Below are 21,955 nucleotides of genomic sequence, written 5' to 3'. Positions count from 1 at the left end.
AATAGCATAACTGATGTTCCTGCAGCCCAGTGATCCTTGGGTACCGCAGGGTCTTAACTCAGAGGGATTCAGAGATATTCACTCTGCAGAAACCACTGGCAAACAAAAAAGGAATGAAAATCTTTCAAAATATTTCTTAAGAGCGGTGAAAACAAATGTTTTTTTCTTTTAGTTAAGTACGTATTTCAGTTAACCAGAGTTGATTTCTCAACCAGACCGTAACTGTAGTGTTTATACATATATATACATTTGAACTGGTATATATGTAACCGAACCTGTTTGACCTTGGAGATAAAATTAGTATATATTATATGTCACAGTAATTTGTACAAAATCCAAGGGATGTTTCTCTTATTGAGCCTGTGGAATGATTTTTGTTTACAGTGAACTGAGATAGAAGGGATGAGCCCAATTTCATTATTTCTGTTTAAGGAAAACATGATAAGGACAAAGGATTAAAATGTGTTTTTAATATAGCATTGAAACATTCAGATCTGTATTTTGGCTTGTGTAGTCAAAATAGAATGCTGCAGAATTAGAGAGTAATAACAAAGTAATTAATGACAACTCTTTACGTATGTATATATGTATGTATGCATGTATTAATTAACTTATCTGTGGTCTGTCAAGAGTTATCAAGCTAATACTATGGCTAATTTGCCACTCTCTTCTTGATTAAATCCCAGCTAAACTTTTCTGATGGCTTAGTTAGAGAGTATATAAAATATAGTAATGATAGTGTAACCTGTAGTTAATAGAGAATGATCATTAGTCAGGTCAATAAGAGGGAAAGTCGTTGGAGAGCCAGGCAGCTAAGTTTGCCCCAGTGATTTTCTCTGGTGTTTTGAGAAATAGAGAGGCACAGAATTTTCCAGACAAGAATGATTTTTACTGATATACCCATGCATCACTGGGCCCCTTTCAGCACTCCAGCAAAGTAAATCCACCATTTCTTTGGCCTGATATGAGGAGCTCAGGGAGATGAGTGATTCCTTGTGAGTGAATTATAGTAAGAGAAGTGGGGAGCCTTTCCTGCAGCATAAGGATCTAAATAGGACATCTTACACTGCTGTTGTAGGAGAGTACCCTGGTTAGAAGTGTTCTGCGGTTCCCTTGTGAGCTTCAGCCCAGAAGAGCATTTGTTCTGAATGTACTTAAGCAAAACAGTGGCTAGAAGAATCATCACCTTGTGGTCTGACAAGCTGAGGATACCTCAGAGCTTCCCAGTTTTGGCACTATTGACATTTTTGGCCAGGTCGTTCTCTGTCGCGGGCACTGTCTTGTGCATTATAGGCTAGTGGCAGCACACCTGGCCTCTAGCCCTCACATAGGCTAGTAACATCCTCTCACCCCCTCCTTGTGAGAACCAACACATGACTCCAGACGCTGCCAGATGTCCCCTGGGGAAAAGGTATAATTGCCCTGCATTAAGAACCCCCTAGTTACCTAGTGACCAAACTCACAGAATTTTCGGAAACGTGACCTGCTTGGTCTGCAATCACATCTCATGGAGAGAGTATAATCTGTGTGATTAAGAAAATATGTTGACACAAAAATCCACTAATTCTTTTCCAATGCTTAGTAATACTTTTTGGTTGCAAACTCAGTAGGAGAGGTTGTATACATTTTCAATAATTTAAAACATAGCAGGATAGCGGACATTGCACCATTATTACCTAGTATCAGAGATTAGTGAGATTATATCCTTGTTAAGATAATAAATAAAAGATAAGATGGTATTTGTTGAGCATAAATATCAAGAAGTTAGGGAATGTTATTAGAATAGAACAAATAGTTGTATTAGAATAAAAATGAATGTAATTGCTAAGATAACTAAGTCTTGCTTAATACTGTCAAAGTTGGAGCAAATGTTAGTAGGTCAGACAAAATCTAATTTATAAAGACATATCTAAAGAAGAGAGAGACACTGGACCAGTGTTCCATTCCTCCGTGTGTTTATTTAGTTCCCAGATTCTTAAGGATATAAGCATTTTGGTGATAGGGTCTTATTAACCTTTGTCTTATTCATCTTAAAATATCTAGCATTTTGCCTGGCTCAAAATATGTGGTTATTAAATGTTTGTTGAATTAATGAATTATGATACTAAATCTTATAATTTATTTCAGATTAGTCTCTTCCTATTTTTAGTCCCACTGGTTTAGTTCAGTTTGAAAATATATCTTGCTTGGAATGGTTTTTCTGCTTCCAATTTCACTCTCCACCATACTGCAGCCAAAGAGATTTTTTTTTTTTTTTAATTTAAATTCATTTTGGATTATGTAATTTCCTTGATTTAAATGCATTATTGACTTGCTATCACCGAGGGAAAAGCCTAAGACCTTTGGTAATAAGCATATTTAAAATTTTTAATCTAGCTCCTACCTCATCTCCCGCTACTCACTCATATGCTCAGATATTCCAGCCATGCTGTCTTCCTGGCAATTCTTGGAAGGATTCAGGCTTTCTTGCATCTCTGTGACCAGACTCGTGTTATTCCCTCAGCCTGGATTATGCTCTGCCTCTTGCCTGCCCTGACCTACTCCTAAAATATATGCTTATCACTTGATTCTCAGTCAAAAGGCCAGCTTCTCTGCCTGGAATATCCTTGCTGAGTCAAGTCTTTCTTCCATCTTTCCCTGCACTTTGTTTTTTTTTTTTTTTTTTTTAAAGATTAGTTTTGTTTTGTTTTTTTTTAATACTTTATTTATTTATTTTATTTATTTATTTATGACTGTGTTGGGTCTCTTAGTTTTCGTGTGAGGGCTTTCTCTAGTTGCGGCAAGTGGGGGCCACTCTTCATCGCGGTGCGGGGGCCGCTCTTCATCGCGGTGCGCGGGCCTTTCGCTATCGCGGCCCCTCCCGTTGCGGGGCACAGGCTCCAGACGCGCAGGCTCAGTAGTTGTGGCTCACGGGCCTAGTTGCTCCGCGGCATGTGGGATCTTCCCAGACCAGGGCTCGAACCCGTGTCCCCTGCATTAGCAGGCAGACTCTCAACCACTGCGCCACCAGGGAAGCCCCCTGCACTTTGTTTTAATAGAGTATCATCCCCACCCCTTATCTATGTTTTTGTTTTCTGCGGTTTCAGCTACCAGTGGTCAACTGTGGTCCAAAAATTGTAAATGGAAAATTCCAGAAATAAGCAATTCATAAGTTTTAAATTGCGAGAGACCATAATTATATAACTTTTATTACAGCATATTTTTATAATTCTATTTATTATTAGTTATTACTCTTAATCTCTTAACATACCTAATTTATAAATTAAACTTTATCACAGGTATGTATGTATAGGAAAAAAAAAAACATAGCATATATAGGGTAGAGTACTATCCCTGGTTTCAGGCATCCACCGCGGGACTTGGAACACATCCCCTGTCGATAAGAGAGACTACTGTATATACCACCTTTATAGAACTCTCTCTCTCTGCAGTCTTCCTGACAATTTTTTTATGGCCTACACTAAAACATTTATTAGGTTTTATCGTAACTGTCCGTAAGTCAGGTCTCCCTGGGGTTTTCTCTTTCCTCGTGTTTTCCTTAGAGAACATGCAGGTGGTGAGGAAGTTTATTCTTTTTGCCTCTCTCAGGGGACTTTCTCTGGAACCTTCTCAGTCCTAGACCTCCCTGCAGCTGCCAACAACCCATGGAAGATTCCATGTCACAGATGCCATAAGAGCCCCCTCAGTTCTCTCATTTCCCAGCCTCTCTGGGGTCCTCTCTGGTTTCCCCAGACCCATGCACCAGACTTTGGAAAACAGAAGCAGAATGGCAAACTCTGAGACCACGCAGTATTCAATTCTGGCTCTGTCTTTCACTCATTATGTGATACTGGACAAGTAATCATCTGTAAAGTATGAATAATGGGTTCATCTTACAAGGTTGTTGTGAAGATGAAACAACTAAAACCTGTAAAGCATGTAAATAGTGCTTTACACATAGAACCTGGCATATGTTGAGTGGGCAGTCATTATTTGCTCTTCTTTTATATAAAGATGTAACTTAAGAGCCACCTAGTTCAAAAGGGTTAAGAGTACAGAGAGTACAGTTTAGCAGAGAGCATAGCACGGGGATTTCCAAAGGCTCAGAGCTGAGCTATTTGAGTTCAAACAAGTGACTTAATTCCTCTGTGCCTCAGTTTCTTTAATGTACTAAATGGAGATCGTTAGTCCTACTTCACTAGGTTTTTGTTAAGAATTAAATGAGTTAATTCATGTAAAGTACTTAGAACTTGTAATAAGTTAGCTAATTTAGTATTAATATTAACTTAAGGTATTTTGACACTCGCACCTGTGTAGAAGTTTGTCTCATGTGAACTGGCCCTTCCACTCAATATTTCTTTTTCTTCAGACTGCACCCCTATTCATTCTCTTTGGTACTCCCACCCATTTGAGGTTTCCTCTTATTCATTCTAGTGTGTAGAAAGCTTGAGTAGTACTTCACACGTCAGCCAGATGAGTTCTAGAGGGGAATGGCTTTCCCTCCATGAGCAATGGTGATTTGGTTCCTCCAATCCCAGTTGAATTTCTCCACCAGAGAGAGCTGTGAGCCGGTGTTGACCGGGGGTCACCAAGAAGGAAGCAAATCTTGAAAATCTAACCTTGACGTTTTCTTAGGGTCAACCCAGACAACTATATCACATATTGAAGAAAGAGTGTTTTTCCTATTAACCTCATTCTGGTCAGGCCCTTCTGAAATATTGTACATCTCTACTAACGTTTTTATCATGTTTAAACCCATTTGATATTTTCCTGTTCAACCTAAGGCCCAGGTAATTGAAAAATAAAGAACTCACTAATTATGAAAGGTTATGTTCTTTCTTTCAAGAGGAATGGAGCCAGTAGACAGTAAATAAGTTTGGGTCTAGAATCTTCCTCAGAAGGTGATGGCGAAGGAGTTGGCCAATTCATTTTACCAACACCTGCAACATGTTTACATGCTTATGAGGACAGAGGAAAGAATCAGGTTAAAAAAAAATTAAGAATGACTGGTAAAGAGAAAATAGATTTCCAACTTAAATTTAAACTTACCATTTTAAAGTATACAGAGACATAAAATTTTAAAATCACTGCTTATAAAATAAGCATGATATGAACTTTTCTCACTTCCCTCAGAGGTTTTCAAATTAATTAAAAGTTGAATACAAATTGATTATTGTTTTTAAACTAAGGAATAATCTGAGAATTTGTTTTGGGTATCCCATATAATATCTTTGACAAACATTGTTTCCTTTATGTGAAAGCAAATGTTAATAACTGTAATTTCAAATTTAATATAGCTAATCTTACCAAGATAAATTATTCTTCTAAAAGTACCTCTTCCAATAACATGATTTGAAAATGGCAATTTATTACCCAGTTTGAAAGTGGTAACATCAAAAAATTGGCGGTTATCATTATATAGCAATTGATTACCTTAAAGTACATAAATGCATAATTCATGCCTTGTGGCTCACTGATTAAAGGAATAAGTGACCATGTAGATAATACTAAGACAGATTTCAAATATTGGCCAGAATGTCTCGATCATGCTAATTCACTTCAGGCAGTACAGACCAAATTGCTTTTATTTGATTTGCTTTCACCCACCTCCTCTTTATCGAGGACATAGTCGTGTGCCCGGATGTTAATTATAACCACACCTTGTGATCAGTAATGTTTTCATAAATATAATTACAAAAGACTGAGAGACTTGGAGAGCTTTCTGTATTTCCATGGTGATGTACACAAACAAATAAAAAAAAAAATGTTTCCCTGAAAGTGTGATCAGCACAGCCCTGAGAGTGTCTGTGTTGGTATTTCCAAAAGTTTGCTTACAGCATTCATGGTGGGTTCATTTGGGTGACACAGAAATGCCCAAATAAACTGACACTAATACAGAAGAGAACTGAAACTATTGAGAACTTGCCCTGTCGGTTTTATTGTTGGGATAAAAATCATACCCTGATGCTCTTCTAATAAATATTTCAGACTTTTTATGAATAATTAGTGCAGATGCAATCCCCTTTTAATGTCACGAGGTGAAGTGAAGGAAAAATTAAATAGATTTTAAGTTCAGCGTCTTTCCCTACTACGTTGCTGGAATTCTCCTCTATCCACACAATAGATTAACTACCCTCTGTGCATACTATATTTTGCTCAGCCCTTAATATTCTGAAGCGGGACTGAAGCAGTCGTTATCTGTGGCGGTTCCTGGGTGATTTTCAAGCCCAGCACTACCCACCCAAGTGGTAGTGACACCGGCTTTCACTGAAGCCTTATTACTCTTAAAAGAGCAATTTGGTTGGTTGCACGGCTATTAGGATCACACAGCAGCCTGAAAGCTGTCAGTACAACTGCTTCTCATCTTTTTCACACAATCCTGACATCTTTTCTCTTTTCTGCTGGACGCAGACATTACTGTTTTTATCATTTTCAATCAAGCTCTCCCAGAACGCTGAGGAATATATTCCCACTGAAAGCAAAGTGGAGATCAGAAATTATTTTATAGCTCCTGAAGCAGGAGCAGTGCTGACTGCAGGCTGAAAGAGCTGGATCGTGAGAAATGTAGCTTGGCTCAGGGCTACATCAGGGAGCTGCTACTTCAGCTGTTAAAGATGGCAAAACAACACCTACCTCAGGTTTTTCAATGATTAATGCTATTTTAATAACTGGGAGGGAAGAGGATGTGAGAAATTTTGTGAAATTAACTTGTGGAAATGTTATCATCAGAGAAAGTGGGGAAAATTACTAGGCTTGAACTTCTCTTCGTTTTGATGCTCTTTTTCTCTGGACCAACTCTGAGCAAGCTGACTCGGACCCCCTGGAAAGGAAAACCTTGGAAAGGGGGTAAGTGATGAAAGTTTTGTGTTAAAAGTCTAAATGGAGTTAGCAAGGCTAGTCAATGGGAACCTGAAGACAGCTAAAGGTAGAGGAACTGCTTCTGTTGGGAATCAGATTTTTATTTCCAGAAAGAGGATGTGTGTTGTAGGTGGCCTGGAAGAAGAGTTTTCCTCTGTTGTTGTTATAAATATATTTTTGGAATTTTTGGTTTTGTGGGCTTGCAAAGCATTACGAGGATTGTTTGCAGCAGGGAGGATATAGAGCCAGATGCGTGTTGCCCTAGTGCAAGGATATATGTGTTATCCTTAGGAAGCTTCATTATTTTAGAAAAGAAATGGGTTCTATGTCAGATCCCTGAATTGTTAGCAGATTTTGTGAAATGATCAGAGGGATGTTATGAAATGCGGTGCTGCCAACACTAATTTTATAGCTGACTCCATCAGTGTTGATGTATTAATAAAGATAAATTGCATTAACTTTATTGGAAAAAAAATCAGCTGAACGAGAACAAGCCTTTCAATACTTCAGAGTGTTGTAATCCATTTTCTTCTGCAGTTGAAAAATTATTATGAGGTGAGAGAGAATTTGTGAGACTTTGGACCTGCTTTTTCATAAAGTTCAGTTGATTCTACTTTACCTGAGTGCCATTTGTTTATACTAAACACAAGTTATCAGGGTACCTGTTCTGTGAATGCTCTAAGCCAAAATGATGCTGCAGAAATATCTCAGGAGAGACTTTCCAGACAGTGTGTACATGTTTCGGGGGAAAATCTTGATGAGAGATAATCTGAGGATTTTGCTTTGCGGAAGCATCCTTTTCACCTAATATTTTTATCTCAGTTCTAGAAATGTTTTCTGGGTCTGCCCACCTTTGCTTGGCTGTCAATGTTCCAATGTGAGGGTAAAGAGAAGCATGAACATTAACAAGAAGTTTTAATAATTTATCACAGCATTTCAGCAGGATTTTCTAAATACATGAGACCCTTCAGTTTGATCTTTCTGTGTCTCCTTGTGTTGCATTAAAGATATTACAAAATTTCCACCTACTGTACCTTTGAGGGAAAAGTTCCAACAGGCACTTAGCTTCGATGGGTTAGTGCAGATGCAGCCCCAAGGAGTGGGAGCTGCAAGTGATCTTTGGGCTTTGTGAATTATATCATCACATTACTGTATTTCCTGGTGTTATCAATGGATTTTTTTCCTTGCAAACTGCAAGCTGTTATTTATGTTAGCCTGCATGGCAGCTTTTTGGTGGCTTGGGATCTAGAGATGTATGGTGTTGTCAACTGTAGGGGATGTCAGGAGTGTTAACTTGTACTTCCTATATACATTTTTCAAAGACAGTAGGCAGTTCTATCATGTAAAAGTATCATTTCCTGTGATAAACTTTAGCAGTAGACTTTGGAGCCTTAGCTACCCAGTGAGAAAGTTAGATAGCTGCAAGATTTTAGAAAAATTGTTAACCTAGTCAGAAAGGTTTATTTCAAAGGGCATGTGTTCCTAGGCATTTATTCATGGCACACAGCCTTAAATACAGATGCACTGGATTTCATTTGTAAATCAGGTCTGAAATGTTTCATCTTTGAACATATTACTGCTTTTTCCAATGTACACTAACTATCTCAGCTAGAAATTTGCTAGCTCTGCTGTGCAATGATGATATGACTCAGTCAAGTTAGGAATAGACAATCCTAGCAACATATTTTATTTATTGTTAAAAGAGTCTTGGGTATTTTAAGAAGGTCAGGCAAGTTGCTGAATAACTTTAAACATGTTGACTGTTCTTTAAAATTTTTTTCTTTTTTTACTGACTCTTTTTGTCACTGTCTATGCATTGCATGAATATTTTCCACAGATTCTGAGTTCCTGCAAAGTAGCTTTACCTCGATGTGCATATGTACATGTTGTAAATATTTATTTATTCATGAGCTTGGCTACTGATGGTTGTGTCAGTTGCACAACTCTGTTAACTTTCCTCTTGGCATATTCTGCAGTCTTTTAAAACATTAGTTTACAATTGTTCAACATTATTTTGTTTCTAGAAGTAGCGGTTTTATTATTTTGTAGAATACCTAGGAGAAGTATATGTATATATTGGGTGGGGTGGAAAGGAAGAATAAGGCTTCTTAAATTAAACACTATGGCCAGAAGCAAAGAGGATCAAGGTTCAAAACAAAATTTTAAAGATGGTTTCTTTACCTTTTAAAATTTGCTTTATAGCAATACTGATTCAAGCTTATCTGCTTTACAGAACAATCTTCAAAAGTGATGTTCTATTTCTAAAACTCCTGGGAAAAGTAATAATAACAAAACAACAGAGTTTTCTTCTGAAATGATTTTTTTTTTTTTTTTTTTTTGCACTCACATTGCCTAGGTGCATTTGTCTTAATCTGATTGAGCAGCTGTCAACCTCCATATGGCAACCCGCCCACGGTGACAATTTCCATTTTTGTTGTATTAATAGAGTCCACCATTCTGAGAGAAGGGGTTAGGGGGGCAGGGCCAGGGAGGAGCATCCTAGATCAGTGAATAACTGTGGCCTGTGAGGAGTGGAACAGACAGCATGTGGCCTGGCAGCTCAAAACAGGTATTTGTAAGCTGACTTAGAACAATTGGAAAAAAATGCTGATTATTGTTGGCTACCAAGGGATTTTTAAGCTCATCAATGAACATGAATCTCAAATATAGGTTAGTAGGCCAGCAAGTTTTCCCTCAGGCACATGCTTTTCTATTTAATCACAATATATGAACTCCTCAGGGGAAGGTGGATGTCTCATCTGATTTGTTCAGAGCATAGCATAAGTGATCATAAGTTTGCATTCATGATAAACTAACTAGAAATCCTAAATACACTGCTGGCATCACCTTCATTAGGGTTAAAGGACCTAATTATTTTGCATTCAATTACTCTCACCGGGAAGAAAGTCTAAAAGATGAAAACAGCTCTATTCCAGTAAGCATAACTTTACAGAGAAGTTTACATTGTAGATGGTCAATATATGTAACAAAAAGGGAATTTAAAATTATATCGTTTTTAAAAAAATTTTGCTATTGGAAATTAGACTTTAAGCTAAATTTTTATTTCTATAGCTACTATCAAAGGTGAAAATGGGAGGTAAATATGTATAAATAGAAGAATGGGTGTAAAAGTTGTAAATGGGTGAAGCTAGGGCAAAAGGGGGTTGTCAAAACAAACCCCTGGCCCAACAGAAACACTGGCCAATCAGAGCAACGGCTGATCAAGCTAAGGGGAGGAGCCAACCCCGACTGTCATTAAGGCCCACCCAACTCTTTCACCTTGACTCCATTTAAATCTCCCAAAAGAGTCTGTCAAGTTCACTCAGGCATCTCAGTTATGATACGAGTTAAACTACGGCAACAGAGCATGAAGTTATCAAAACTTTTGACAATTCAAAAGATTCTTTCACAGAACGTTCATATTTGCTTCCTTTTATAAATTACAGCAGCTGGTTGTCCGTGTCTGTTTTTGCTAAGCAAAGAAAACCTCTCTGGCGGTTATCTACGCCCCTCTCTGTGAAGGGTTAGAATGTATTATGAGCATTCTATGGCATTATGTTATTTTACTTTATGGTGCATTGAAGCAGTAACATAGGAATATTCAGAGGGTGCTATTTTAGATATTATGTACTTATTTGCATGGACCTGTATAATATATTGACAGTTATTTAGACTTTTTTTGGAATTTGAGGTAGGTTGTTTATGTTTTTGTTTTTAAAACCTTAAAAGTTAAAAAGAAAATCAACTATGTGCTGGTGCCTAATACCTGTAAGCCCATTTTTATGATATTGCTTCTGAAGCCCTGACCACCAGTTCAAATGCCCCTCAACCACGTGCTGAAAGTAATATTTCATATTTTGAATGCTAGGGCATTTTATTTAGATTAGAAGGCATTTGTCAGTTTTTATGTATATATATGTCTTATATGTTTGCCACTTTGCAAGTTATTTGAAGAGAAATTTTGTCTTTGATTCATATTTATTAACATGCAATCTTGCTCCTAATAGATGCTCAATAAATATTATTTGATGAATGAGCAAAGTACCTGAAAAATTATGCTGGGAATAAAATATTCTATGACTTTAGGTGTTACACTTTTTTTTTTTTTTTTTTACTTTTAATTGGCGCTATATCTTATCTTTCTAATGTTGGGAAATCATTTTTATCACTCTACTTTTACTATATCATTTAAATTTCGGTTTTAGTTGTAGAAAAATATGAATGTATTTATAGTATTTTAAAACTTGGAAAATTGTGGCAGACTCATGTAGGAAGTAGTGCAGTAAGGAAAAAAGAAAACAACGTTGTTGTTCAAAAGTAATTTACAATGTGAGATTGTGAATCTGGAAACTGAACAGTATGAATATTCATGCAAAATGTGGAGTGTTCTTTGTACTGTGTATAATCACCACTTCTGTTTTTCATTTGTTTAAATTATTTAATCTCCATCTGTATGCAATAAATAGATTTAATACCTTATCTTCCCTACAACTAAAGAGTAAATTCCAAAGCTAAGCCTGAAATGAGTGTGTTTTTTCCAGTAAGTTCAGAAGATAATGAGCGTATTTTTTAGATACAGAAATCAAAGAGTATGCTTAACAACCATACTAAGATCTGTTGAAAATTTTGCTCATGTTCTCTAGTGCTATTTGAAAAACAGCATTTGAGAAAATCAGCAAAGTATATGTGAGAACTTGATAAGAAAAACTTGATGCTTGAGCATGATAGACTTTTCTTAGTCTTAGAAAAAGAAAAACTTGATGCTTGAGCATGATAGACTTTTCTTAGTCTTAGAAATTATGACCTGAGTATATCTTATCCACAGTCATTTTGATCTAACTTTCATTCTAATTTACTGTTTCACTTTTAACCTCAACATTTTATTTTACTTACCTATTTATTATTAATGTAACATATTTGTTGCCATGTGATTTTGAAAATTCACATAATACTTACTAAAATGCATTTTGTATTGGAAGATAAATGGGGGGGAAATTGGAAAGAGTTTTGAAGTGTTCGTCTTTTCTACAGCTCAGCGATTGTGTTTTTTTAATTTATTTGTTTATTTATTTTTAATATCTTTACTGGAGTACAACTGCTCCACAGTGGTATGCTAGCCTCTGCCCTACAGCAAAGTGAATCAGCCATGCATAGACATACATCCCCATATCTCCTTTGAAGTGTTCTTTATGTTAGAAAATAGGTAGAAAGAAGTTGTTTATATTTCACTTACAAATAGAATACACAGTTTTATCAAAATGGGGAAAACTACTGCCCAGGAAGCAAAGTGCTGATCCATTTTAAAGAATATAGTTTTAGGAGCTGTATATCCTTTATAAAGTCAGAATATACCTGTGAAAAGTGTGAGCTGAAAATATATGGACCCACACCAGCCTGATCTGGTATGGGTGCAAGTTGCCGTATGTGCGTATCCATTCGTTCCTACCTCTCTCCACGCCAAGGAGAAGGTTCATTAGCCAAATTCCACAAAGAAAATTGTGTTCAGGAACTTAAAAAAGAAATAAGGATTTTTGAATAGGCTATTTAATTTTAAAAAGTGAGATAAATTGACAGTAATGAAATACCTTAGATATCTTAGTGTAGGGGTTCATGAATCCATTGTTAAGATGGTGTCAGCACTTACATGATAAGCTACATTTTCAAAGGGTTTACAACTGAGCCATAAAATTTTTGCTTCAAGATGGATCGTGGCTAACATTAGGCCTCCATCTGAGAGCAATTTTGTCTTCTTAGTTTTCAAATTCAGACCTTCAACCTTCAAAGTTACTTGAGTATAAAAAAAAGGAAAAAAGAAAGTAAAATATAGCTACGGTCCCAGGCTTTGTTACTTGATAAAGAATTAAAATTTCAAAATAGAAATTCAGAAAGTGATGAGACTTTACAATAAGGTCTGTTTGCTTAAGTCAATTAAAGATTATGTGAATCAAATAGTGACCTTGATCAGTTAAGACTGGGGATCTTTTATCTGTTAAAGATTTTTGTTTGGCTAAGAAACCAAGGTCATCCAAACAAGAAATAATATTCCTGAAAAGGAAAGAAAATAAGCACATTACATCTTAAAGTTGTTGCATTTTCAGAGACCAGAGCATTCATCAGGGCCTATGGCCTCATCTAATATTGTGCTTCAGCCATTTGACCTCGCTGGTCCTTAGGGTTACCTTTCTCCAGGAGTAGAATTTAAGAAAAATAACTGAAGGATGACAATTCTAGAGTTATGATGTAGAAATCAAATCAAAGATCCAAAGTCCTGAACTGGTACCTTAAAAACGGTATACAACTTCACACACTAAAAAGGGGTTTCTATACTCACTCCACATTGGGTTTTTGAAAGCCATTTATTAAATATTCAATAGGTATTCAAAACTTGATCTATCAAAAACACTAAAAAACCATATATATATATGGTATATACATGTATACATATATACACATACATACAGATTTCTACCCTCTAGAAACTTGTAATTTATGATTCTTAAGACTTTACTTTTTTGGCAGGGTTGGAGAGTGGGGGGAGGAATTCTCTTTCCCTTTAACTGGTATGTCTTCAAATAAGGTAAGTGACTGTGATGTTAAAAATAAAACAACAAAACTGAACTAAGGTTGGGCTTGGTGCTATTTGGGGGGGGGGGGCGGGTAGCAGGCAGTAAAACTACAAATATCCAAATTATAATCTGAACTTACTCTCTTCTTGATATTATACCAAAACCACAATTTAGGGTAAAACTGGTTGAGCTCAGCTCCAGCATTCAATCTGTTCTACAAATCACTTATTAACTTCTGGATGATTTATACTGATTTTTCTGTTTCTTTACTTTGTCTTTTCCATTTGCGTGCCCCTTCTTAAAATGAGAAAGCAACTGGCTGTCTCAAAGTATCTTTAGCTATTGAATAGCTGAGACAACTCACCTTAAAATATGAACTTTAAATAATCGATTTGGGAACTTTGGTGTGTAGAAAGGCATGATGATATGGTCTAGGAAAGAGTCTATATCCTAGGATTAGAAGGGAAAAACAGCTGTACTTGATAATAGGGAGAAAGTAGTTGTGAACCCATTACTTTCTAGGCAGTATGTGGTTTATACTTAACAGATTCAGTTTGAAATCTAGTCCAAATTCTGCTAAAAAAATACTCTATACATCAAGTTAAGCCTAGCATATATGCTTCAGATTCCATTATGTAATGGAGTTTTTTTGTAGAAATAAGTGGGATGTTGTCCAATTAATAGTATGCAGACACAACAAAAAAACTGTATGCATTTATGAATAATATTTATTTGAATGGCTACACCTTGAATTCTGTCTCTATACAAAATGCCAAATGAATAAGCCTGTATTCTCACATGAGAAAAATTTTGCCTGGTATTATTACTCAGGGAAATATAAAGGTTTAATGAGCTAATTCAGTACTGCCAATTTATAGCTCTTGACATGTTGCCAGGATGAGTATAGAAATTCATTCCTTCTGTCAATGTGTGAAGAGTTCACCACATAGACTATTAAGATAGACTCTACATATGCTTGGTAGAATCCCTTTCATATCAATGTCAAAAGCTCTGTCATCAAAGAAGTAGTTATCAAGCTGGGAAAAGTCCAAGAATGTGTTCTGGAGACAGGAGCACATCATGAAATCTCTAATGTAATAGTTGGCAGCTAATAAAGAATTTATTTTAGGGCAATCAGGAATGTAACTGAAGTGCCTTCTAGAATCCATAGGGGCCTGAGAATTGCTTCTGGCTAAGTAGGACGAATTTTCATTTATCTAACAGAATGCCCCATTCCTGTTTAGGGATTGCATGGACCAGTGCAGAGACACATGCAGGGATTTGGGGCTGAGGTTGTTGATTGCCAAGTGTGATGAGTTAAATTTGATGCACTGTTAGAGAGTTTTGCTAATCGTGCATTTCCACTCAGGGTCCCCAAAGATGTTATGTTGGTAATTTGTACATTCAAGGTAGACCAACATGTACTGTACTATTAGTAAACTATTTTTATGTCCATCTACTATATGCATATACTGTGCTTATATAGCATAGTAGGAAACCTAAAATACATACATTCATTCATTCAAACAAATATTTATTGAATACTCTCAAGAGAAACATAATTTAAATGATCAGAGAAGATAGGCATAAAGAAACATTTGGAAAAACAACCAGTAAAATAAATGAGCTGTAGATTATGCGTATATAGTTTTTTAAGGCTTTGAATAAATTGGTAAATATAAAAGGGGACGATTTTTTAAATGATAATAGCCAGAATAATGAGAACAGGGAAATACAGAGCTATATGCTATATACAGCTGAGCAGGTTTTTTTTTTTTTTTTAATTTTACTTTCCTTTTTTTTTTAAGGACATTCTCTGTGCCAGGCTCGGTGTTATGTTAATTTCTTTGATCTCTGTAACTTAATGCTTGCATCAACCCTATCCAAAAGTTACTGTTATTCTTATCATCTCCATTTGTCATATGACAGTAACAACTTGACTAAAGTTATCAAGTACTATACTTTGGAGCCAGACACCCGATCCAGGCCAACAGTATGCTACATCTGGGGGACAGTCAAGTAACCAATCTGATTCCAATGGGCAGCATGTTAAGAATTAGTGGCAATAACAACAGAATCAGTTAAGGATAGCTTTGAGAATCAGGCAGAGAGTGAACTAGAATTTATAGAATTGGAAACAAGTGGCCATTGCAGGTCTTGGTAAGATAAGTCATATGATGACTGCAGTATTTAGGGAACAAAACATGGTGCCAATTACCTGGGTAATTTTACAGATACCCGTCATACTGTAGAACTCTGTAGAATTCCTGCCTCATTAAATTTGCAAGATATATGTTTTCATAGCTTAAAAACAAAAGCAGTGACACCAAATTCTGTGTTAGAATAAAAGTCCAAGTTGTGATTTGATCTTCTTCTCTCACTGTGAAGAGTTTTATAATGTACAATGTCACTGTTATTGAAAACTATTTGCCTTATATCAATATAATGTGTGTTGGGCAAAGCATCTTCTTAAGTGGTTTATTTGACAGTGCCAAATAATTTGCATCAAAACTATTAAGTGGTTTTGTGTTACCACAGTAATAAATTAGTTTGTGTGTGTATATAAATTAGTATATAAATGTATATATGAATATATTCTATGTATAAATAGTCCATATTTTATAGTTGCTGCATTTAACTATGAGTAGAAATTATGTGATTATGACATTTATCAGCTATTTATAAGTTATGTTATACAATACATTTTTATAGAAGTCTCAAAGAGATATAAACATGTTGCTTGAAGCCTCAGTATATGTTCTAAAAAGAGTTCTTCAGATCATAATTACATTATTGGATGATCTTTAAGATTTACTGCTATAATTTTAAATGCCTTATGTATATATAAAAGTATGATTTTATTCATCTGTTTGAAGAATCTAGGCAAGTGGATGGGTATATGAGTTAAGTAATTTGGAAGTGGTAGCATATTTTTCCAAAGCAAAATTTTAACTTACAATTATTAAGTTTAAAAGCATGTGATGAAATCACTAGAAGTCAGTTTTACTTGTAACTGTCTTTCACTTTCAACTAGACCTTGGATTATTAAGAATTAAATTGATCAGTCGATGTACTGAGACAATGCACTCTTACATATCCTATTGTAGCTCAGATCCTTACAATTTTGATTACAAACATTTTGGCTTCACTATCTTACAGATACATTTAAAGCTAATTAAATAATGTTGTGGTGTGGTAGCTCACAATTGCTAAACTTCTTTGAGAGTGTCATCAACGAACAATAGAGGCATCCAATTTCTGCTTACATCTCTGCATTTACTAGCTGTACACTCTAAGGTGAGTTATTTGACTCCTGTAATTCTCAGCATTCTCGTCTACGGCCATACTACCCTGAACGTGCCCCATCTCGTCTGTAATTCTCAGCATTCTCACAGTGTGAGAACAAATGAGATAGTATATGTAATGTAACAGTGGTTTTTCAATAACATTTTCTTCAAAAAATTAAATATACTCAAACCTTTTACTTATTATTATTAGCGCGCGCACACACACACACACACACACACAAACTAAAGTTTAACTGCTAACATTTCCTGAGGACTTCTTGTATGCCAGCCCTGTGTCAATGCTTTTGCCATACATAATTTTGTTTAATCCCCTGTCTATATGTCGGGCCTTACTTTTTCTCTTACTTCACAACTCAAATAGCCAAATCTTTTTTTTTCCCCCCTCTTCATTTGAATTCATCAGTCTGTATTTTAGGCTCATTAAAGATGTACAAATGTTACATGCATTTAAAAAATTTTAGCAAATAAAATGCAATCACTATTCAATATGCTAATAAATCAAATACTAATAGCACATCTAATTTAAAATAAAGACAAGTGTGTCCATGATTAAGAGGGCACTTGGGAAATATTGGTAGTGTAGAAAAGAAAAACAAAAACTATATTTTTAGGAAATCAAACAAGATATGCTTAGGTGGCATGAAGATTATCGTTCCCATGCAGTATATATAAAATTGGAGTATTCACAAGGGCAAAACTGGAATTGAATGAGCCAGGTCCAAAACCAGATGGCAAGAAAAAGTTTCAAGCTGTTCCATTTGGAAATTGATTTTTAGATTTCTACGTGGCGTATTACATTATAAGTTCAAATTAATTTTAAACTTTTAATTTTTCCTATATATCTTCCTGACTCCTAGCACACACTTTTTCGTCTGTCTTGTTGCCAGTGAAATCTAAAATGAGCACCAGCTTTTCACTCTACATTAACTGCACACAGAAGAGCACTTAACTGTGTGTATTTTGAACTCCTCTAAATAAAAGTTTTAAGAGACAAGAAGCTTTTTCTACTTCAGGGTCACTATTAGTGTGAATAATACATAAACATGGAGACATAGGGGAAGTTCTACTGAGGATTGCAGCGTAGCTTGAATAAAATTGTCTGTCATTATCACAATTGATAAGTTTGGTATATAGTGAACCTCGTATCATACTAAATAATCAGTGTCAATGTCTTACGTTTTCCCCACCCATCAGAACCCAATTTAAAGGAAGAAACTGAAAGAGAAAACATGGGTGCTTACGGAAGCACTTTGAGGTGTCAAGAGTTTAACACTAAGAAAGAAAAAAAGTAATTTCTCTGGCCTCAAAAACCACAAGGCATGAATAAAACGCTGCTGAGACATGGCGTGTGATGCTCTTCTTGAAGTGAAGTTTTGTGCTCTTTTCCAGTCAGGACTCAGTTAATGGTGCTGCTTATATGTACCTTAAATAGACAATAAAATTCATTATTCAAAAAAAATGCACAACTACTAAGTTGGGATGTTTTCTAAATGTCTCTGTAAATGGATGTTTGGAAAGTTGATAGGGCAGAAAAGTAGACAGGGATATTGCCTGTCATTTAACCAATTGACAATTGCTTTAATCCTTTAAATTGCCTAATAGCATGTTTGCTAAGTGATAATTATTTGGGGCTATGTAAACGTAATTTACATAGATTTTGTAGATTTAAAATCATGCCTAAATGTCCAGGTGAATCCGGACATTTTAAAAAAGTATATGAGAACCAGGAGTATTTTATTGATGGGTAAAATAAAATCTGATTTTAAGTGAGACTTTTTCTCCCCCAAATGCTTGTTTTTCCCCCATCTACTTGAGGAAGAAAAAACAAAACTCCTCACAAATGCAAATTTCCTGTTATCTGCTATGATCTGAGAATACGGTTTTCTGATAAATGAAGTTTTAGTGTTAATAGAACTATTACAAACAGATCAATCAGTCCTAATAGGAATGCCTATGAAATAACCCCAAATACTCTTAAATGCAACATTGTGTTTAATTTTACACCGCAAACTCTTGTATATTTTCATATTTCAGGATATCACAGTGGGTCAGAGTGCTCATTATAAACGTCCACTCTTATGGTACTAAAGCAAAAAAAAGAACCAGTTAGCAGAAGTTCACAGTCAATGTATTGTAGATTAAACTGAGTTTATTGTTTCCTAGATATGCATATGGAAATAATTAAGTTAATAAAATCACGAATATGTTAAGAAGCCAGTCTGATTATATCATTCTGACTCAACATGTCCCTTCATTTAAATTAAAAAGTAATTTAAATACTACCTTCTAAATGTTTGGGAGTGTTGGGTATCAGGTTATATTCATAAGTGGAGGTTGGGTATAGCTTGAATTATATACCTTTGTCTGCCTTTTAGTCAGTCTATAGGCCAAAGCAGTTAATGTTGAATAAGTTTCTTGTCTTCTTATCCAAGAATGCCACTTGAGGTATGAAGACGTTATTATTAATCAAGCTTTCCTGTGAGTTAATTTAATACTACTAAAACATTTGGAAAGGAGTTGGGAAGGAAGCATAACTGTTCCTTGATCAAAAAGGAATGGCATTAGCTTAAATAACTACAGTGACAAAAGCTGTGTGGATTTAAATGAGAGTGATCAGAGTATTATTCAAGATTCAATTATTCTGAGTCTGAGAGTATTGTAGAAAATATATGTCTAACTAGTTGAGAAACGAACCTTGTATCTTTTTTTTTTTTCTTTATTTGGCTGCACCGGGCCTTCCTTGTGCCATGCAAGATCTTTAGTTGTGGCATGCCGGATCTAGTTCCCTGACCAGAGATTGAACCCGGGCCCCCTGCATTGGGAGCGTGGAGTCTTAACCACTGGACCACTAGGGAAGTCCCTGAACCTTGTGTCTTTAAAGATAATTGCAGGAACATTAGGTAACAAGAACAAAGCATGTTGGAAAACATGGAAAAATATTTTAGTACTGAAATTTTGGTGACCCTGAATATTTTATTCTGTGTGTTTTGGAGACCCCTGGTCTGGCAAATAGGAGTTGTTTACAAATTTTAGTAATTATCATAGCATGTTAGCAGATGATAGATCCTAAGTAAGCTTAAAGGCTCAGATCAATTTATTTTTCATTTAAACAATAGCTCATGGTCAATGTAGAAATGCTTGAAATAGGGGAAAAAACTTAAAGAGAACCCCAACTTGCCATAACCCCTCCCCAAAAGAATAGTCACCTTAATCCTACCCCCTAAGGATAATCACTTCAACCCCATCTAGTATTTTCCCCATATATTTATTTTCCATATTTCCCATATTTAAAACTGCCCATATATGCATGTGAACACCAAGAAAAAAGTATATGAACACCAAGAAAAATATATAAAAGCTGTATATGGGCATCCACACACACATACATGCACATACTAGTAAATATGTATGTTACATTACATAATGCACATATATAGAATTTAGAGTATATGTATACAGAATTATTGTTTTCTTACAGTGTAATTTTTTATTATTTTTCTTTTACTTAACTTTATGTCCAATTTTACACTATTATTCTGCTGTACATATCTTAGAGCACAAATCTGATTGTTCCCTTGACAGTTTCTAGAATTGAAATTATTGCCTCAAAAGGTATGATCATTTTAAGGCTCTTGACTCAAAATTTGACCCAAACTGCATTCAGCCTAATGGAATGTACTTTTAAAAGTATAGAAAATTATCATTTATTTTTTTAAGTTTGATACACACATATGGTATTCCCTTATTTAAATTTACTTTATTAGTAGCATACTTGAATATATATACACAGATATATTTGTTTATTAGCTATGCATAGCTTACATTTTATGAATTTCTTTCTAATTTAATATTTGAAGCACACATTTTAATCAATTTTCTTTTTATTTAATTACAGGAAAAACACATGTTTTCAAATTTAAGAATGGTGGTCAGCAGTGTCACAGTTCAAATATCACAAGAAATAGAACTTCATTTAAAAATCATTTTTTGATTCTACATACCAGTATTTAATAAGAATTTTGTATATATTCCAGTTGAATGCTGATGGTTAGAGCCCATGATAAAATCTAGCTGCATAAATGTAAATATTTTAGATTAACTTTATTTTGAGGTAATAGTTTCACTTTATTGCTCATTAATGACCACAACTCAAATGTCATGATTTAAGAAACACAGTAAATTAAAGAGTATATGTAGAGAAAGAAAAACTGAGATGGTAAAAGGCACAATATTGTCAAATGAAAAATGGTTAAAGAACAAAGGATATTCAACCAGGAGAAGAGGTGACTTTGTGAGCTTAACACCTGACTGTAAGTAGATAAAGGGGTATCATTTAAAATATAAAATGAATTTATTCTGTACTGCTCCAGCGGAGAGAACTAGAACCAGGAAGTAGCCACTAGAAAGAAGCAGTTTTCAGGTTCAATTCAGGAAAAACTTTCCAATAACTGATAGAGTTTTTCTATGGTGGAATGGACAAAGTATCCAAAGTAGAGGATCACTTATCAGAAATGTCAGAACTTTTTTTTTTTATTTTGTGGTTAGACTAAATCAGTGCTTCCCAAACCTAATGCATATCAATAAAACTATGAAGTTTTTTAAAAATACAAATTCCATAGTTGCCAACACAAGCAAAGTAGGTCTGGGAGGGGCCTGGAATCCTTAGGAAGCATCCTGGGTAATTCTTATACACCTAGTAACACCGTGGTTCAAGATCCTGATTTGTAGGCATTTTTGGCACATTCACTTTCCACATCTGGGCATCCCTGGAGATTGCCTTTTCCAACAGGAAAGACAATCTCTGGTTTTCCAAAGGCCCTGGAAACTTCATGCTATCCTTTGGATCTGCCTGCCTCCCAGCTTGATGTAACTACCTTCTCCTCCCCTTCCCCCCTCCTCCCCCTCCTCCCCCTCCTCCCTCCTCCTCCCCCCTCCTCCCCCTCCTCCCCCTCCTCCCCCTCCTCCCCTCCCCCTCCCCTCCCTCCTCCCCCCCTCCCCCCTCCCCCTCCCTCCTCCCCCTCCCCTCCTCCCCCTCCCCCGCAGAGCTGTAGGCCTCACAGTGGTGACCGGGGTCATCCGGGGGACGTTACCACCTCGCTTTCCTCAGCGCACGGCGACGGGGCGCGCGGGAGGAGGACGGGGCCGACTGAGGAGGGAGAAGAGGGGGAACCGGGCCGGAGGGCGCAGGGTCTGGTGCTCGAGCGGGACGCACGGCTGCGGCCTGTGGGTCGGTCAGCGAATTAG

At 36.0% G+C, this 21,955-nt stretch overlaps 1 protein-coding gene across 7 annotated transcripts in view; it reads left to right on the top strand.

Annotated features, from left to right (window-relative positions):
• The first annotated feature begins 2,653 nt into the window (after nt 1–2,653).
• ROBO2 (roundabout guidance receptor 2) overlaps nt 2,654–21,955 on the top strand; it is a 1,245,885-nt gene continuing 1,226,583 nt past the window's right edge. For all 7 annotated transcript variants that reach the window (XM_082460293.1, XM_082460300.1, XM_082460302.1 and 4 more), the window contains exon 1: nt 2,654–6,825. In XM_082460293.1, coding sequence (XP_082316419.1) covers nt 6,696–6,825 — 130 coding nt within the window. In that variant the 5' untranslated portion in view covers nt 2,654–6,695. The remainder of the gene's footprint in view (nt 6,826–21,955) is intronic.

This window comes from Balaenoptera physalus (genome assembly GCF_965194825.1).
Source record: "Balaenoptera physalus genome assembly, chromosome: 4".
NCBI classification, from domain to species: Eukaryota; Metazoa; Chordata; class Mammalia; order Artiodactyla; family Balaenopteridae; genus Balaenoptera; species Balaenoptera physalus.
Note: the sequence above shows the minus strand (reverse complement) of the source record. Positions and strands in the feature narration are given on the sequence as shown.